General features: G+C 39.7%; 1 protein-coding gene across 1 annotated transcript; it reads left to right on the top strand.

Moving 5' to 3' along the window:
- Positions 1–671: 671 nt before the first annotated feature.
- On the top strand, positions 672–17,653 carry LOC129624965 (dihydrodiol dehydrogenase 3-like). Its single transcript, XM_055543151.1, has 9 exons — positions 672–755; positions 3,120–3,287; positions 4,122–4,238; positions 5,778–5,855; positions 6,270–6,392; positions 11,948–12,057; positions 12,948–13,113; positions 15,657–15,739; positions 17,611–17,653. The coding sequence occupies exons 1-9, from the start codon at positions 672–674 to the stop codon at positions 17,651–17,653; spliced, it is 972 nt and encodes a 323-aa protein (XP_055399126.1).
- The last annotated feature ends 685 nt before the right edge of the window (positions 17,654–18,338 follow it).

Consider the following 18,338-nt stretch of genomic DNA (forward strand, 5'->3'; position numbering starts at 1 on the left):
ACACACAGTAAAAACCATTAATAACTAACCTCTAATAAGACCTTTGCCAGAATGTCTGATTTTCATATCATTTTCAGGATTTCACCACCATCTATAAGCAAAATAATTTTGCTGGTAGGCTATATAAAAAGGCAAGTTTATATTCATTTGATGTTTTCATTCTTTATTAAGTGTTAGCGTTTTGAGAAATCCTTATTAGTCATTACATTAAATTCTGTGATTGTGTGTATGTGTGTGTATGCACTGTAATATAGATAATTGTTTCAATTGATGTTTGCTCAAGTTGGGCTTCATAATTAGAAAATTAAAAAAACTGGTACATGTGGTTTCTAGTCTAATATATGGTCAATAATTATTCAGCAAATCCCATGAAATAATTTACAATAATGTAAGTGGATCCAGAATTTAAAATTTGCTTATTAAAAAAATAAAGTAAAATTTTCCAAGAAATTAATGGTTTATATCATTGTGTAATGTGAATATTACTCTGATAAAAAAGCAAATAAGTTAACACCCTTTGTTTATTTCTTACTCCATGGGTAATAATGCTCCTCCTACAATGTATCTACTAACATTGGATGGTGCAGTTGGGGCGTTACCTTCATATTATTTATAACCTGTGAAGGCAGAAGAAAAAAAAACAGTCTGCTTACTCAGAAGAGCAACAGGCAATGGATCCCAAATACCAGAGGGTGAAGCTTAATGATGGCCACTTCATTCCTATCCTGGGATTTGGAACCTATGCCCCTGAGGAGGTAAGAGTAGTAGTTATGGGTTGACATAAATTGTAGTGGATGTGACATGAGTAGAAGGGACTTCGGTTGTCAGGCACTGAGCTCCTGTGTGACTCTGGGAGGATCATGTGGTTCTACTAACCAGGCTAGAACCATGCCCTGTGAAAGGGGAGAGAGTATCCAGTCTCCACTCCTCATCAGGGCCTGAGGCTGTGCTCACCTGCAGATTACTCTGGATTCCCCTCCAGTTTCCATCTCTTTCCCAGCTTGGCAGAAGAGATGAGACTCAGCTGTCAAGAGCACTGACTGTCAGCCACTTTGCTTTGAGGGTGATTGTAATGGCTAGGTTTCTATACCTATATTTCATTAATTCCAGAATCATTTCCTCCTTCCAAAAAGACATGACCCAGAGAAGTATTTGAGATAAAAATTCCTAAAGATGAGATGACTTAAAACTAATGGGAGAGAATTGCTTTTCTACTGTGGAATACCTACTAGGTCACAGGGAAGAAACACTTCAATTGTGTTTTGGCCTGTACTTCTGTTTATGTGTGGAAACTTCTTCTAATGGAAAGTTCAGTGCCATTTGAGGAGACAAGTTATAGTCTTACAGGGAAAGGTTTCAATTCTTGGCTTTTGTAATATATTTTTATCTAACTATGGTCTTCAGTGCTTGAGTGTAAGAGGGACAAAGAGGATAATTTACTAGACTGGAATCCAGAAAATTTGCTACCCATCTTGTCTTTAGAGTACATATTGAATAGTTGTATGACAAGATTCTGGTCCTTAAACTTTGAATATCACTTCTTTTATGTATGAAACAGAAGGAAATATTCAGAAAAAATTTCAAGACAGAAGATAGGACTTTGTGGTACAAACTGGGATGAGGAGAGGGAAGAGTTCAGCTATTACTGAAGCTCACTAATTCATTCCTCAGCACATCCCTGAATGCCCCTGCATTTAAGGAAAGCCAGAACTAGATCCAACAGATGAAAGTTAGACAAGCACCTCCTTGAAAAAGAAAAGATTACAAGTCACATAAAAAGAAGCAAAATATTATTCAGGCTTATAAAAGAAATTATCCATAATTTGCAACAACATGGATGAACTTGGATAACATTAAGCTGAGTAAAATAAGTCAGACGTAAAGAACAAGCACTGCACGATCTCTCTATGAGTAGGATCTATAAAAAAAAAGTTGAACTCATAGAAGCATAGAGTAGAATCACAGTGACCAGGAGCTGGGGATGAAGTTGGGGAGAATGGAAAGATGCTGGTCAAATGGTAAAGGCCTTCAGTTGTAAGATAAATAAGTCTGGAGACCTGATGCACAGCACAGTGGCTACTGTTAATAATAATGGTTTATATTCTTGAGATTTGCCAGGACAGTAGACCTTAAATGTCTCACAAACACCTATAAAAGTTAACTATGTGAGGTGATGGAACTGTTAACTAGCTTGGTTGTTATTGATATCCCTTGATAGCATTACACAGGGAAAGAAAGCAAAAGTGGTAGTCCATCAGTTGTGTCCAGCTCTTTGCGAACCCAAGGACTGTAACCTGGTAGGCTCCTCTCTCCATGGGATTTTCCAGACATGAATACTGGAGTGGGTTGCCATTCCCTTCTCTAAGGGATGTTCTTGACCCAGAGATCGAACCCACATCTCCTGCATTGCAGGCAGATTCTTTACCATCTGAGCCACCAGGATAGGCAATTAAAAAATCACTTAGTACACTTTGAATAGGTATAGTTTTTATTTTGTGTATTCTGCATGACTACATAGGTAGATAGAGCACTCTTACAAGATTTCACCTTGTTTCTTGGTGCTTTGTATCATGAACCTTTACCCTTGTTGACTTTGCTTAGAATATCTCACTGTATAAATCATATCCATGGCTCAGATTGTAAAGAATTGCTTGCAACTCAGGAGACACAGGTTTGATACCTGTGTCAGGAAGATCCCCTGGAGAAGGGGATCTTCCTTTCTTGCCTGGACAATTCCATGGACAGAGGAGCCTAGCGGACTACAGTCCACGAAGTCGCAAAGAGTCAGACACAACTGAACAACTAACACGTCCACTTTTTTCACTTTGATGAGTTCCTCCAACACATCACTGAACCTGGAGGTGGTGGGTCCTCTGATGCCTTTGATCAACCACTGATCACCTGGGATTGAAGACTTCCTGGGTATTCATTTAATAACTTTACAGGAAATTTCAGGTAAACTATCATGGGTTCAACACCACACATGCAGAACTAACCAAAGGCACAAAGAAACATTAAAGCTTTTGTTTGTTTATTTTTCTTGGGAAAAATCAAAGCTTGTGCATCATCAGTTTCATTATCATGTGAATATTCAACTACCACATTTGTTGCTTATGTAGGTTCCTAAGAGTGAAGCTCTGGAGATCACCCAATTGGCTATAGAGGTTGGGTTCCGCCATATTGACTGTGCTCATTTGTACCAAAATGAAGGGCAAGTTGGACAAGCCATTCGGAGCAAGATTGCAGATGGCACTGTGAAGAGAGAAGACATATTCTACACTTCAAAGGTTCTGTGTGTGTTGTGTGTGCACATGTGTGCAAGTCATTGTGTGCAGGTGATAATTATGTAGTCAGATCAGTAGCTGTTTGGTGAACACTGCTTATTGGTACAACTTTTTTCACACATACTTGTGTATTAAATCTGGTGTCCAAAAAGAAAGTGAGAGTGATGATGGCTTTCTCATCATTGGTTCAAATTTTAATTTTAAATTAAAGTCACTTTGTTTTTCTGAGCCTAGACCAGAGTAGTGTGATTTAGTATGGGCTAATGAATCAGACAGAAATAATTAGTTTATAACTTTCCTTATCATCTAGGGAACTTTCTAAATTTTCTTCAAATTCTAAATCTCAGTTCTTCCATCTAAGAGGTGGAAATAGGAGGAGCTGTTTTTTATTACATAAGATCTAACCAAATGTCTTGAATTATGTTCTGTACATAATAATATGTTCAAAACTCTTTCTACAGTTACATAAACAAAAAGATTCTAATTACTCCTAAGAGGATTTATTCTTTGATAGAATTAGATTGACTTTGTGAACTGATTTTAAACTTTATTAAACATAATTCAGATGATGGGTATATTAGTTATTTGATAATGCTTTTTATTTCTTGGATCATTTTCTTCCATTGTGAATGATGTACTAATGATAAATTCAATCAAATAACAAAGTTTACATGGGTTGGTTAGATAAAAAATGGAACTGAAAAAGAAACAGGGTGGTTTTCCTCTGTGATCATCCATTTCTAATCAGGAAAAATCATTGATTTTTAGATGAAAGCATAAAAACAAAATTACCTACAATGTTAATTTCATGCAGCTTCCTTTCTTTAATCTCTGCAGCTTTGGTCCACTTTCCTTCAACCAGAGTTGGTCCGACCAGCCTTGGAAAAGTCATTGAAAAGTCTTCAACTGGACTATGTCGACCTCTACATTATTCATTTTCCACTGGCTCTGAAGGTTGGCAATTTGTATGATTCAGATCAGATCAGATCAGATCAGTCGCTCAGTCGTGTCCAACTCTTTGCAATCCCCATGAATCACAGCACGCCAGGCCTCCCTGTCCATCACCAACTCCCGGAGTTCACTGAGACTCATGTCCATCGAGTCAGTGATGCCATCCAGCCATCTCATCCTCTGTCGTCCTCTTCTCCTCCTGCCCCCAATCCCTCCCAGCATCAGAGTCTTTTCCAATGAGTCAACTCGATTACAACTATTTTATATCTTATGTCAGAATGTCTATCAACCTGCATGGATGATTGACTTCAGATTTTTCATAGTAGGATATGCTCTTCACTAGAGTAGAATTCCCAAACATTTATGATTATCTTTTTACTGAGTTTTTTTTGAAATTTTTAATTTCTTTGTCATTCCTCCCAGAGAAAAAAGCTCAACAATCTCATGTTCTCTGCTCAAAAACTTGAGGGAATAGAAATAGGTGAGTTCTGCACACAGTACTGAGTATGACTCTTGAGTCCCTTGGGGATTTTAAGGACACAGAGTTTGGTGTAGCCTTGGTGAGCATGACATTGCCTTACACTTGAACAAGATGAGTTTATCTCATCTTTCATCCCTTCAAGTTGAGCAGATTTGATGGTGCTCTCTCTAGGTGAGTCTAAACCTTTACTGGGACTTAGGAGACCTTGCCTACACTGTTGCCTGTCTTCATGATGAGGTCTGTGGACTGCACTTAGCCATTAAGAACTGTATTACTTAGAACTTTTTTTTTTAATTATTTATTTATTTTAATTGGAGGTTAATTACTTTACAATATTGTGATGCTTTTGCCATAGCCATAGGTATACATGTGTCCCTCCCATTCTGAACCCCTCTCCCACCTCTCTCCCCAGCCTATCCCTCTAGATTGTCTCAGAGTTCTAGGTTGATTTTAAGTTGCACAAATCAACCAAAGCCAAGCCATCCTATGCAGAAGAGTTTATTGGTTTATTTATGTAGATGGCAAGGCCCAGCTATGGAAGATTTCAGGATTTGCAGTACTCTTCAGAAGTGTCTCCTTTTCCCCCATACCACCTAACTTTCCATTATACTTGGTTGGCTTTATTTTTATATCAACATTTTCCATCAATGGTAAATTAACCTTGATTAGTTCAAGGCTCATGGTCATGAACATTTGAGAGCATATCTGAACCTTTCACATCCCATATCAACCTAAGGAGAGTCTTGTTGGTTCATGTGTCTGCCCTAGGGCTATCAGATGCTCAGAGAGAAAAGAAACTCTATCGCATCTAAGTCAAGATTGTAATCTTTATTCTGGAAATAAAGCCATGTAACATTGCCACTCTTTACATCAGTCACAATGAGTCCCCTTTAGGACCTAGGAAAGTTCTATTTATTAAAACATATGGTAAGTGTAAGAGATCGCAAATGTTGTAAACCTATATTATGGAGGTTAATGTCCTGGTCCTAGATGTGCCTGGCAGGCTGACTAAATGGAGAAATTATTTTGTGACATTTCTAAAATGACTGCTTCTATTCCAGCCAGGAGAGGAACTTTTTCCAAAAGATGAAAATGGAAAAATTATATATGACTCAGTGGATCTCTGTCGCACGTGGGAGGTGAGTCCAGGGAGGAGAAAACCAGGGGAGGAGTCAGGAGAGGGGGAACCTCCTTCATTTCTTCCACCTGTGAGAATGGGCTGTGGACCATCAGAGTCAGCAGTTCATGAATCTAAGGACTGGGATGCTGGGGTTGTGGGGAGGAAACCATTGCTGAAATGTTCACAGAAAAGGACAGAATCTGGGACTGTGAAGCCAGGCATCTGTTTCTTTCCATGTGATAGGTCTTCTCCAGGGTTTTCTAAGGAGGAGATGGTTAATTCTTCTTCTTGTATCATGACCTTCTTCTCCTTTTTTCTTTCTTAAAATCAATGTCAATTTTTGACATGAGACACTTTTTACAGATTTTTTTCCATCATTTATTCTTGGTCTATCACTCATTTCAAATGACTGCTCACCACCCCTCCCTCCCAGGCCCTGGAGAAGTGTAAGGACGCAGGGCTGACCAAGTCCATTGGGGTGTCCAACTTCAACCACAAGCAGCTGGAGAAGATCCTGAACAAGCCGGGGCTCAAGTACAAGCCCGTCTGCAACCAGGTGAGCAGCTCAGCTCCTCTCCCTCCTGCTCTTCAGAACCTCCTTCTTGGACTTCAGCCTGATGTCTGTCTGTCCTCCCCTCCTGTTCATCCAACCTTTGTGGACAGAGGATTCTAGAGATCAGAGCCCCTGTCTGGATGGTGTAAATAGAACCCAAAAAGGTATCTCTGTCTGATAAAGTCTGGGTGGAAAATCTGGGGATGGCTTCCTGCTAAATTGTGATGAGGACAGGGGGAAGGTAATGGAGGTGAAGGGAGTTAGGCTAGTCCCCCAGAACGTAGAGGAAGGAGGTGTTTCCCTGAGCTGAAAGGATCTCCAGAAATCAGATGATAAAAGTGCCTCAGAGGGAACTGTGTACCAGAAGAAAGACCATTAAAACATGGAATAGGAAGTAAATAGAGATAAATCAGCTGAGATAAGTGTTAAGAGTTTGTGTGGGGTTTGGCTACCCAAATCCTTAGTCTTGGTGTCTCTGTGCTTATAGGGTTTTCAACAGGAAGCATAGTACAAAAAATTTTACTGGAGGTTATGAAAATCATTCAGGTTATAGAGTGAAATCAGCATCTTACAGCGATACTAACAGTAGATGAAATAGTCAGGAATTAGAGCACACCCTGGGATTTACTCAGTCTTGATCTTTTTCTCCCATTGATGTCTATCATAAAATTAACTGTTTAAATACATCTTTCTTTGTTTGATTCTGTACTCTTATATTTTTGTTATATTTTTACTTTATTGCTGTAAGAAAAGTTAAAATGCTTTATTTAAAAACATTTTAAGTATATAACACTGCATAATACAATGTACTTTAAGTTCATTGTATTGTATTGTATAATACAATAACTTTAAGCATAGGGATGATGCTGTACAGTAAGACTCTAGAATTTATTCACCTTGCATAATTGAGACCTTGTACCTATGCATAGGAAATACTGATTTCTCCCTACTCCCCCTGACCCCGTGGTAACCATCACATTACTCTTAAATTCTGTGAGTTTGACCAATTTAGATATTAACATCTGTCTTTCTGCAACTGTTGTATTTCATATAATGTAATAATGTCCACAAGCTCCCCTCGTGGGGCAGTGTAAAGAATCTGCCTGCCAATGCAGGAGACTCTGGTTCAATCCCTGGGTTGGTAAGATGCCCTGGAGAAGGAAATGGCAACCCACTCCAGTATTCTTGCCTGGGAAGTCCATGTGGCCACTAAAAAATCAAACATGATTTAATGACTAAACAACAACAACAACGTCTATAAGGTACAACCTGAAGTCAAGGAGTAAGAGTCTTCTACAGAAAAATGTAGCTTGTAAAATTCAGGATAAATATATGTATGTATATATATATCAGTTCAGTCGCTCAGCCATGTCTGACTCTTTGTGACCCCACGAATCACAGCATGCCAGGCCTCCCTGTCCATAACTAACTCCTGGAGTTCACTCAAACTCATGTCCATCAAGTTGGTGATGCCATCCAGCCATCTCATCCTCTGTCGTCCCCTTCTCCTCCTGCCCCCAATCCCTCCCAGCATCAGTATTTTCCAATGAGTCAACTCTTCGCATGAGGTGGCCAAAGTACTGGAGTTTAAGCTTTAGCATCAGTCCTTCCAATGAACACCCAGGACTGATCTCCTTGAAGATGGACTGGTTGGATCTCCTAGCTGTCCAAGGGACTCTCAAGAGTCTTCTCCAACACTACAGTTCAAAAGCATCAATTCTTCGGCACTCAGCTTTTTTCACAGTCCAACTCTCACATCCATACATGACCACTGGAAAAACCATAGCCTTGACTAGACGGACCTTTGTTGGCAAAGTAATGTCTCTACTTTTTAATATGCTGTCTAGATTGATCATAACTTTCCTTCCAAGGAGTAAGCGTGTTTTAATTTCATAGCTGCAATCACCATCTGCAGTGATTTCGAAGCCCCCAAAAATAAAGTCTGACACAGTTTCCACTGTTTCCCCATCTATTTCCCATGAGGTGATGGGACCAGATGCCATGATCTTAGTTTTCTGAATGTTGAGCTTTAAGCCAACTTTTTCACTCTCCTCTTTCACCTTCATTAAGAAGCTTTTTAGTTCCTCTTCACTTTCTGCCATAAGGGTGGTGTCATCTGCCTATCTGAGGTTATTGATATTTCTCCCAGCAATCTTGATTCCAGCTTGTGCTTCTTCCAGCCCAGAGTTTCTCATGATGTACTCTGTGTATAAGTTAAATAAGCAGGGTGACAATATACAACCTTGACGTACTCCTTTTCCTATTTGAAACCAATCTATTGTTCCATGTCCAGTTCTAACTGTTGCTTCCTGACCTCCATACAGGTTTCTCAAGAGGCAGATCTGGTGGTCTGATATTCCCAACTCTTTCAGAATCTTCCATAGTTTATTGTGATCCACACAGTCAAAGGCTTATGGCATAGCCCATAAAGCAGAAATAGATGTTTTTCTGGAACTCTCTTGCTTTTTCCATGATCCAGCGGATGTTGGCAATTTGATCTCTGGTTCTTCTGCCTTTTCTAAGACCAGCTTGAACATCGGGAAGTTCATGGTTCACATAGTGCTAAAGCCTGGCTTGGAGAATTTTGAGCATTACTTTACTAGCGTGTGAGATGAGTGCAATTGTGCGGTAGTTTAAGCATTCTTTGGCATTGCCTTTCTTTGGGATTGGAAGGATAACGGACCTTTTCCAGTCCTGTGGCAACTGCTGAGTTTTCCAAATTTGCTGGCATATTGAGTACAGCACTTTCACAGCATCATCTTTCAGGATTTGAAAAAGGTCAACTGGAATTCCATCACTTTCACTAGCTTTGTTTGTAGTGATGCTTTCTAAGGCCCACTTGACTTCCCATTCCAGGATGTCTGGCTCTAGGTCAGTGATCACACCATCGTGATTATCTGGGTCAGAAGCTCTTTTTTGTACAGTTCTTCTGTGTATTCTTGCCACCTCTTCTTAATATCTTCTGCTTCTGTTAGGTCCATACCATTTCTGTTCTTTATCGAGCCCATCTTTGCATGAAGTGTTCCCTTGGTATCTCTAATTTTCTTGAAGAGATCCCTAGTCTTTCCCATTCTGTTGTTTTCCTCTATTTCTTTGCATTGATCACTGAGGAAGGCTTTCTTGTCTCTCCTTGCTCTTCTTTGGAACTCTGCATTCAGATGCTTATATCTTTCCTTTTCTCCTTTGCTTTTCCCTTCTCTTCTTTTCACAGCTATTTGTAAGGCCTCCTCAGACAACCATTTTGCTTTTTTGCATTTCTTTTCCATGGGGATGGTCTTGATCCCTATCTCCTATACAATGTCACGAACCTCTCTCCATAGTTCATCAGGCACTCTGTCTGTCAGATCTAGGCCCTTAAATCTATTTCTCACTTCCACTGTATAATCATAAGGGATTTGATTTAGGTCATACCTGAATGGTCTTGTCTAACTCAGTGAAACTAAGCCATGCTGTGTGGGACCACCCAGGATGGGTGGGTCATGGTGGAGAGGTCTGACAGAATGTGGTCCACTGGAGAAGGGAATGGCAAACCACTTCAGTATTCTTGCCTTGAGAACAGTATGAAAAGGCAAAATGATAGGATACTAAAAGAGCAACTCCCTGGGTTAGTAGGTGCCCGATATGCTACTGGACATCAGTGGAGAAATAACTGCAGAAAGAATGAAGGGATGGAGCCAAAGCAAAAACAATACCCAGTTGTGGATGTGACTGGTAATAGAAGCAAGGTTCCTGGAGAAAGAATAGGCTACCCACTCCAATATTCTTGGGCTTCCCTGGTGGCTCAGACGGTAAAGAATCTGCCTGCAATGTGGGAGACCTGGGTTTGATCCCTGAGTTGGGAAGATCCCCTGGAGGAGGGTATGGCAATCCACTCCAGTATTCTTGTCTGGAGAATCCCCATGGACAGAGGATCCTGGCAAGTTACAGTCCATGGGGTCACAAGAGGTTGCACATGACTGCACAACTAAGCACAGCACAGCATATATGTATAATCAATATTCTAAATTAAAAAGGCTTCAAAACTATTGTGATTTTAGCATTAATTTTGCCTCCAAGTTTTCATTGTGAAAATTTTCAGATGTTAGAAAAGTTAAGGGTACCATCAAGGACACTCATATTTTCCCTCTTGTATGCAAAATGTTTCACATTTTGCCACATTGGCAGATGTGTGTGTGTGTGTGTGTGTGTGTGTATATATATACATACATGTGTAACATTAGGTTGAACTGATCTCATTGTGGCTCACATGTCACTTTGAGTCATGTATCTCAAGCTCTTTTAACCTGTCATGGTCACTCAATTATATTTTTTAACCATGATATCCAAACAGTTTTTCGACAAATAGATTTATCAGACTATCATCTTGTATTGTTAATTTGTTTCTCAATTCCTGTAAATTAACAGATAGTCCTGAACCCCTTACATAAATTTATACATTTTGGGAATATGTCCTTTGCATGCTGTGCCCCCCACATGGCACCCAGCAGGAAGCACATGATAACCAGCTATCCCACTGTGATGATGGTATTTTTGTTCTCCTATTAAAGCTACTGGTAGCTAGATTTTAAATTTGGAAATGTGTATTTCCCATGTTGAAATTGCCTAGTCATTTACTGGATAATAATTGTCCTCAGAGGAATTTCAATTTCCCCCAAGTTTTCATATAATTGTTGAGAATCCATCAATGATGTTCACCTGAATTAATTATTTCGTTGGGACAGTTTTCAATATTTCCAATGTAAGCACTTTTTAATCTTCTTACCTGACATTTTATTGTAAAAATAAAATTCCCTCAGTAAGTCAGGATAAAATACACCTATTCCTATAAGACAGAAGGCAATGCCACCCCACTCCAGTTCTCTTGTCTGGAAAATCCCATGGACAGCGGAGCCCGGTGGGCTGTTGTCTATGGGGTCGCAAAGAGTCAGACACAACTGAAGCAACTTAGCAGCAGCAGCAGCAGCATTCCTATGAGACAAATCAAAAACTTTCCTTCTTCCCTTTAACTGTCAGTTTCTGAGAAAGGAGTTTTCATAATAATCATCCATAGAGGGAAACGTTTTTGCTCTTTCTCTCTGAGATTTTTGTTGACCTTGTGTGCTATATTTGCTCTCACTCATGATTCCCTTTGGTGTTAAAATCTACTCAGATGTTACCAATGGGAACCCATCAATCTGGTTCTTTTGTCCTGCAGACATTTATTCATGTATCTTGGAGTAAATTCTTGCTTTTTGCAAGAATTGATGTCCAAGATTCAAACAGTTGTTTTCTTGTCCCAGATCTGGAGTTAGGTATGTCCCCTGGTAATGTATTTAGTAACTGAGTTCTGCTCCCTAGGGTTGCTTGTTCTCAGGAATGTTATTACTTTTTCTGTTTTTGGGAATAGAGATATAATATGTATTTCTTTAAAAAATTACTTTATATTGATATTTTCAGTTTCAATTTAGTGTTCCATAGTTTATTTTTTCTTTATATGTTTTAAACTTTTTGCCTTTCTTTGTCATATTGACATCATCTTCCTATATAACCTGACACTCTTCTATGTTGGCATTCTACAGGTGGAATGTCACCCTTATCTCAATCAGAACAAACTGTTGGAGTTCTGCAAGTCACATGATATTGTTCTTGTTGCCTATGGTGCTCTGGGATCACAACGATTGAAAAATTGGTAATGAATGCTAAGGAAGACAACAGAGTTTACCTAAAATTCAATTTTTCATGGAATATGTTTTTTTATGTTGTACTCAGTGCTCTAAACTGGCAGGGGGTAGAGAGGGGAAATGGAAGAGGCTTCTCTTTTGTCTTCTCATCACCCAGCCCATTATTTTTTACATTATATGTGTCTTGTTGTAGATTAATCAATAACAAGTGACTGAATTAAAATCTATATATAATCCCCCAGTTGAAATCTAAGACATAAGTTTAAGTCATGATTTACTTACTTAGTAACTAATGAACACATTGCTAGTAAAAGACTCTCTGAGCTTCCCTTACCTTATGCCAAAAGTCAGGATAATAAACCTCCCAGGTCAAAGATGATAAAAAAAAATGACAATTTGAACCATTTTTGTAAACATCTGTTTAAGTACTGCACACTGTAAATAGTGATGAAAAGAATAGTTAACTACGAGACTACTCAATTTTTATCAATACTGAGAAAGTTAAACAAAAAGTATCCATCTTTTCCTTCTCCTTTTATGCTCTTGTACTTACTTTGGGGCTATGATTGGAGAGGAAAAACAACCCTTGAAATGTACAAGAACAAAACCATAGCTGTGGAAGCATTGATCTCAACTCAGCATACACTCAGGTGACCAGGAGAGCATTGTAAACACAGATTGGGAGGTGACAGAGTCAAGTTTCCGATTCAGTTTGTCTTCAGCTAAGCCATGGGATTTGTATTTCTAACAAGACTCCAGGTGAAACCAATGCTGCTGGTCCCTGGACCACACTTTGAGAAACACTGGTCTAGAGTGGACCTACTTGGTCTGTTTGAGAATCCTCTTAGAAACTGAGTACTCACTCTCAGCTCCTCAGGATTTCTTAATTTCCTTCCAGGGTGAACCTGAACTACCCTATTCTTTTGGAGGACCCGGTTCTTTGTGCCATTGCCAAAAAGCACAAGCAGACCCCAGCTCTGGTTGCCCTTCGCTACCAGATACAACGTGGGGTTGTGGTTCTAGCCAAGAGTTACAACAGGAAGCGGATCAAAGAGAACATGCAGGTGATGAGTGGGGCTGTAGGCAAAGGGCTCCTAAGGAATATCTTTACGAGGGTCATTTTTGTCCAGCTCTCAGATTATTTTTGAGTCAAAATGAGTTACCTGTTCTTTCCTGTGCATGAATGCCTTGTGTGTATTGCCAGTGGTTTTCTCCTGATGTGGCAACAGGAGAGGTGACATGGCTGGAGAAGGTTAAGGTTGGACAGAAAATAGAGATTTTAGATCCAGCATTACGTCTGCAACTTATTCTGTCACCTTGTGCAAATGACATCTTATTTTCTTTGTTTTCAATTGACAAAATTGCATTATGTGATTTTCTTAAACTGTTTAGGCTGCTCTAACAAAATACCACAGATTGAGTGGCTTAGAAAAAAAATTGAAATATATTCCTCACAGTTCTAAAGCTGAAAGACTGGAGTCAGGGTGCCCGGGTGATCAGGTGAGGGCTCTCCTCCAGGTAACAGGCTTCCCCTTGTACCTTAACATGGTGGAGGGGGCAACAGAGCTCTCTCAAGTCTCTTATATGAATATGATACTGTTCAAATCTCATTCATAAAAGCTCCACTATCATGATATAATCACCCCCAAAAGCTCCATTTCTAGCACCATCACAGGGCGGGTAAGGTTAACAACATATGAATTTGGGGATACGCGAGTGAAAGCAGTCATCCTGAACCAATTCATCATATTTTATTTTACATTTCTCTGAATATTAATGTAGTTTCATTTTCATGCATTTCAGTTTCTGCCTTTGTGAAGTTCCTAATTATGACTTTGTACATTTTTATTAGATTATATGTCTTTTTATTTTTATATTATACCATTAGCCATAGCTGTACAGGAAATCTCCCCCATTTAGGGGTTTAAGGCAGAGACCGTTTATGCGTCTCTTGATTCTGTGGTTTCACAATCAACCTGCACTCAGCTAAGCTGTTGTCTTCTTGGCTGAACTCTTTTGGGTATTTGTAGTTCAATGGCACCCCACTTCTGTACTCTTGCCTGGAAAATCCCATGGATGGAGCAGCCTGGTAGGCTGCAGTCCATGAGGTTGCTAAGAGTCGGACACGACTGAGCAACTTCATTTTCACCTTTCTCTTTCATGCATTGGAGAGGGAAATGGCAACCCACTCCAGTGTTCTTGCCTGGGGAATCCCAGGGATGGGGGAGCCTGGTGGGCTGCTGTCTATGGGGTCGCACAGAGTCAGACATGACTGAAGCGACTTAGCAGCAGCAGCAGCTATTCAGTGCAGAGCTGCTCGGCAGTTCTGCTTTAGCAGGTGGATGAGGCTATTGTTAGAGAAGACTGCATGCTTCTCTGTATATATTGTCATATATATTTGGCTAGACTGTTGTCAACCTACTTGGTCTTTATCTCATCACAGCGCAATTAACCCCAGTCAGTGAGTGGGAAAAAAATCCTCTTCCTGTCTGGACTCAGATCTGACTCACCACTTCTGGGAAATATCACTGTCCAGTGGAAGTTACAGGTCAAACTAATTCAAGAAAATGTTCCCTAATAAACTGGTTTTTTGTTTCCACCCAAATCTCGATCTGTAATACACTTAAACTGATTTTTGAATATGACATGAAAAGGTATATACATATAGTTAAACAGAAATCTATGTGTCAGTATTTTCCCACAGATTTTCACTGTCAACTCTGTCATGTATCAAATGTCCATAAGTACATTTCTGGCCTCTCTCTGTTCTATTTAACTATTTACTTCTCTGTACTACTTTATTATAGTGGAAAATAATCTTGTTTTAATTAGCGTTCTTTTTTTCCTTTTAAGTATGTCGTCACTGCTCTTGACTAGCTGTTCTTTTATATAAAATTTAGTATCAATCTACCAACTTCCACAAAATAATAACTGTTTAAGACTTTGGTTCACATTGCATTTCTCACTTTGGAGAAAACTGATTTGTATACGAAATTGACATTTCCATTTTGTGACTATGATATGCATTTTTTAATTATTTAAGTATTCTTTAATATTTTAAATGCATCTCATAACTTTGTCACAGAGACATGTACATAATAATGTTTTAGATTTATTCATAGGTAATGAATAAGTTTGCTATCAGATTCTTGATTAGGTTTTCACAGGGGGATCCTCTTTTCCATACTTGCTTAAGCTCTATGCTGTGTCATATTTTAGGGGATGTTGAGAAGGAAGAAAACAGTCTAGTGTTCGGTCAAGTGCACGTATTTTGTCCAGGTTGTCCAACAGTGCCTTTGTTTGAAAAAAAGTTGATTTTTGTTTGCTTGTCTTCTGTCAAAAGAAATTCACATAGAAAGATAGAGGATTGATGCCTTGCAACCTGTGTGTGTGTGTCTGTCTGAGAACTGGAGCAGAAAAGTAGAGGTTGTAGAAAGGAGAAGTGAGAACTCTGTAGAGGGTCCCAGGTTGTTCACCTGGAAGCTGAAGACAGACACGGCTTCCTTGTCCCCTCTTCTTCTCTCCATCCAGCTGGAAGGTCCTGCAGTCCCCAGGGGGAGGCCAGCTCCTTAGGGGAAAAGTCAATGTGATTCTTCTTTTATTCCAGGTTCTTGACTTTGAATTGACTCCCGAAGACATGAAAGCAATTGATGGCCTCAACAGTAACATACGATATTATGATTTAGTCTTGTAAGTGACTTGTGTATATTTCACACATACACTGTTTTCTGTAGCAGGCAGGTAAGTAGGGGAACTAAGCTTTTTAAAAGCTTAATTCTCAGAAGACAGTCCTGGTTTCCAGAGTATCTGTAAACCTGGGGCTTATTGCAGACCTCAGACCAAAGGTTTCCTCCAGGGCTCCATATCTGACCAATAGAAATGTGAATGGGGCACAGGACAGGCCATAAATAAAATCCCCAGATTTGACATGGTGGTGAATTCACTACTTTGTGCCCCTAATCCCTGTGGCTGATGTATCTCCTCTCAGGGCCCAGGAATCCAGTAGACACAGAGGGGACAGTGCCTGCAGCCTGCTATTCTTTTAGGGACCTGTGAACATATTTTATCTTTAAACTTTTTATAAAATTGGGAGGAAATGATTAATAATGACTAATAATGAATCCAGCTTGGACTACATTTGTGTTTATCCTAACACGATTGTAAAATATATTGTTGATATTTTTTATGGAGGAAAGTCTCATGAAAGGTAAAATGCATCAGTACTGAGAGGTCACATGGCCCGGCCTCCACTCCCTTCCCTAAGTGTCTGGTGAATTTTCTCCCTAATGGGCCTTTCTTTACCAAGACACCATCCATTTCTTCCAAATAGATCTCTTCATTGGCCTTTTCCCCCTATTAAAAATCCCATGTCCTCATCCTTATAATCTCACAAAACTGAATTACAAGCTGATCATGAGCTTGACTGACCCTCCAGTGAGTGATGGCCGTGTCCTTAGCAGGACACACCCAGGTAAGATCGTCTGGGTCTCTCTGGTTTCTTGAGTCAAGACTCACTCCAGTGTTGCCTTTGTTCATCAGGGATCATCCCCTAGGGAACCCCTAACTCCTTGACTTTGACTTAGTCACTAACATGAAATTTCAGCTGCCTAATTACTGCAGGAGGATGTCAGGATTGAAGAGAAAGAAGGCTAATCAAACGGAGAGATATTAGAAGAGAGTTTAGAGAGAAGATAATACAAAGTAAAAGGAAGATTTAGTTTTAAATGAAAGATGTCAAAACTTTGTCTCCTATTTGTAAAGCTATATCATGATTCTGAAAAAGGATATTACAAATGAAAACAAGATGGAAATTTACTTTTCTGTACTCAAAAACTTTTCAGTATACTTCTCTGTTTACCTTCATCAGGCTGTCAGTGCCTGGACTTACTCATGTTTGTGGGTTTAAGTCAACAGCATAACTCTTGACGTCACTCAGAATCACATGGAATCACTCAGAATGTACTCTTTAATGAAATAAATTGAAAGGAATGAATTTAGGAAGAAAAGTAAAAACATAGGGAAAAAAGGAAAGCAGCAGTAATACTAATTATTAATTAACCACTGTTTTAATCCTTTGTAAATTAAGAAAATAGTCATCTCACTTTATCAGTATTGTTGCTTATGCGTCCATGACATCTCAAGAGATCAGAAGGTTCTTAATGGAATGCCCTCTATTTTGGGGCATGCTCAGTACTTACTTGTTGAATGGATGTGTTAAAAAGATCTGCACAATTGTTACTGAGATCATCATCATCACCACCCAGGACCAAATGTTCCACCTAGGGCTGAAATGACCTTCATGTTTTAGCTGTAGTTCTCAGACCGTCTTATAAACTGTAATTCCAAACAAGGTAAATATCACTGTGATGTTTATATTGCTTGTGACTGTGGGAATCAGACACGCAGGCACTGTTCACACATGGACTGGGTGCCTGGGGTAGAAGGTGGGATGTGGTTGTAGACTGAGATGTTTAGGCTCTCTTGGCTATATCCACAAAGAAGCACTGTCCTTGGCCATGTGATACAGAATTAATAAATTAACATCCCTCCTTCTCTTTCAGCCTTGCTGATCACCCTGACTATCCATTTTCCGAAGAATACTGATTATGAGCGATCCATCATGGTTCTATCAGAATTTACTGATTTTTGGGGTGTGGAAAGAGTTGTTATGATTGGTGGAGCTAATTAAAAACCGTGTCTCTAGTTTAAGGCTTCTTGCTTTTTGTGTATGTGAAATAATAAAGACTTCAAAGCAAGGATACTTGGGAGGGGATTAAAAGGCAGAGTTGGAGACTTTCCTGGTGGTCCAGTGGTTAAGAATCCATGCTTCCACTGCAGGGGGCATAGGTTTGATCCCTGGTTGGGTAACTAGATTCCCCAAGCTAAGCTGTGCAACAAAAAAAGAAAAAATACCATTATATATAGAGTACCTCTTTCTGCAAAAAAATTTGAAGAGTAGCAGAAGAGTAATGGCTCTTCTACACCTGAGGCCATCAAGAAAGAACTCACAGAGTCTAGCTGGCATGGAGGAGAGGAAATCTAGTTAAGACTCACACCCCTAGCAGGTGACATAGAAGAGGAGAAGTACCAACAGGCTCAGAGATTGTCCTTAAAGATCGAGAGGTGTAAGTCCCATGTTAGGAACCCCAGGTCTGAGGACTGGCCCTGGGAAGACGAGCCCCCTCGACTCATTTGAAACCTTGTGGAGCTTTACCAGAGGGTGCAAGGAGCCAAGACTCTACTTTGCAAGAGTGTGTGCACATGTGACTGCTCTCAAGTCCATGGGGCA

This window comes from Bubalus kerabau, chromosome 13, assembly GCF_029407905.1.
Source record: "Bubalus kerabau isolate K-KA32 ecotype Philippines breed swamp buffalo chromosome 13, PCC_UOA_SB_1v2, whole genome shotgun sequence".
Lineage (NCBI taxonomy): Eukaryota > Metazoa > Chordata > Mammalia > Artiodactyla > Bovidae > Bubalus > Bubalus kerabau.

What these genes read in the sequence shown, in the direction of transcription:
- LOC129624965 (XM_055543151.1), top strand. Translation starts at nt 672, where the DNA reads ATGGATCCCAAATACCAGAGGGTGAAGCTTAATGATGGCCACTTCATT. An exon ending in ATCTCTGTCGCACGTGGGAG is followed by an intron (nt 5,856 to 6,269) that starts GTGAGTCCAGGG and finishes CCTCCCTCCCAG; the next exon opens with GCCCTGGAGAAGTGTAAGGA. An exon ending in ACAAGCCCGTCTGCAACCAG is followed by an intron (nt 6,393 to 11,947) that starts GTGAGCAGCTCA and finishes GGCATTCTACAG; the next exon opens with GTGGAATGTCACCCTTATCT.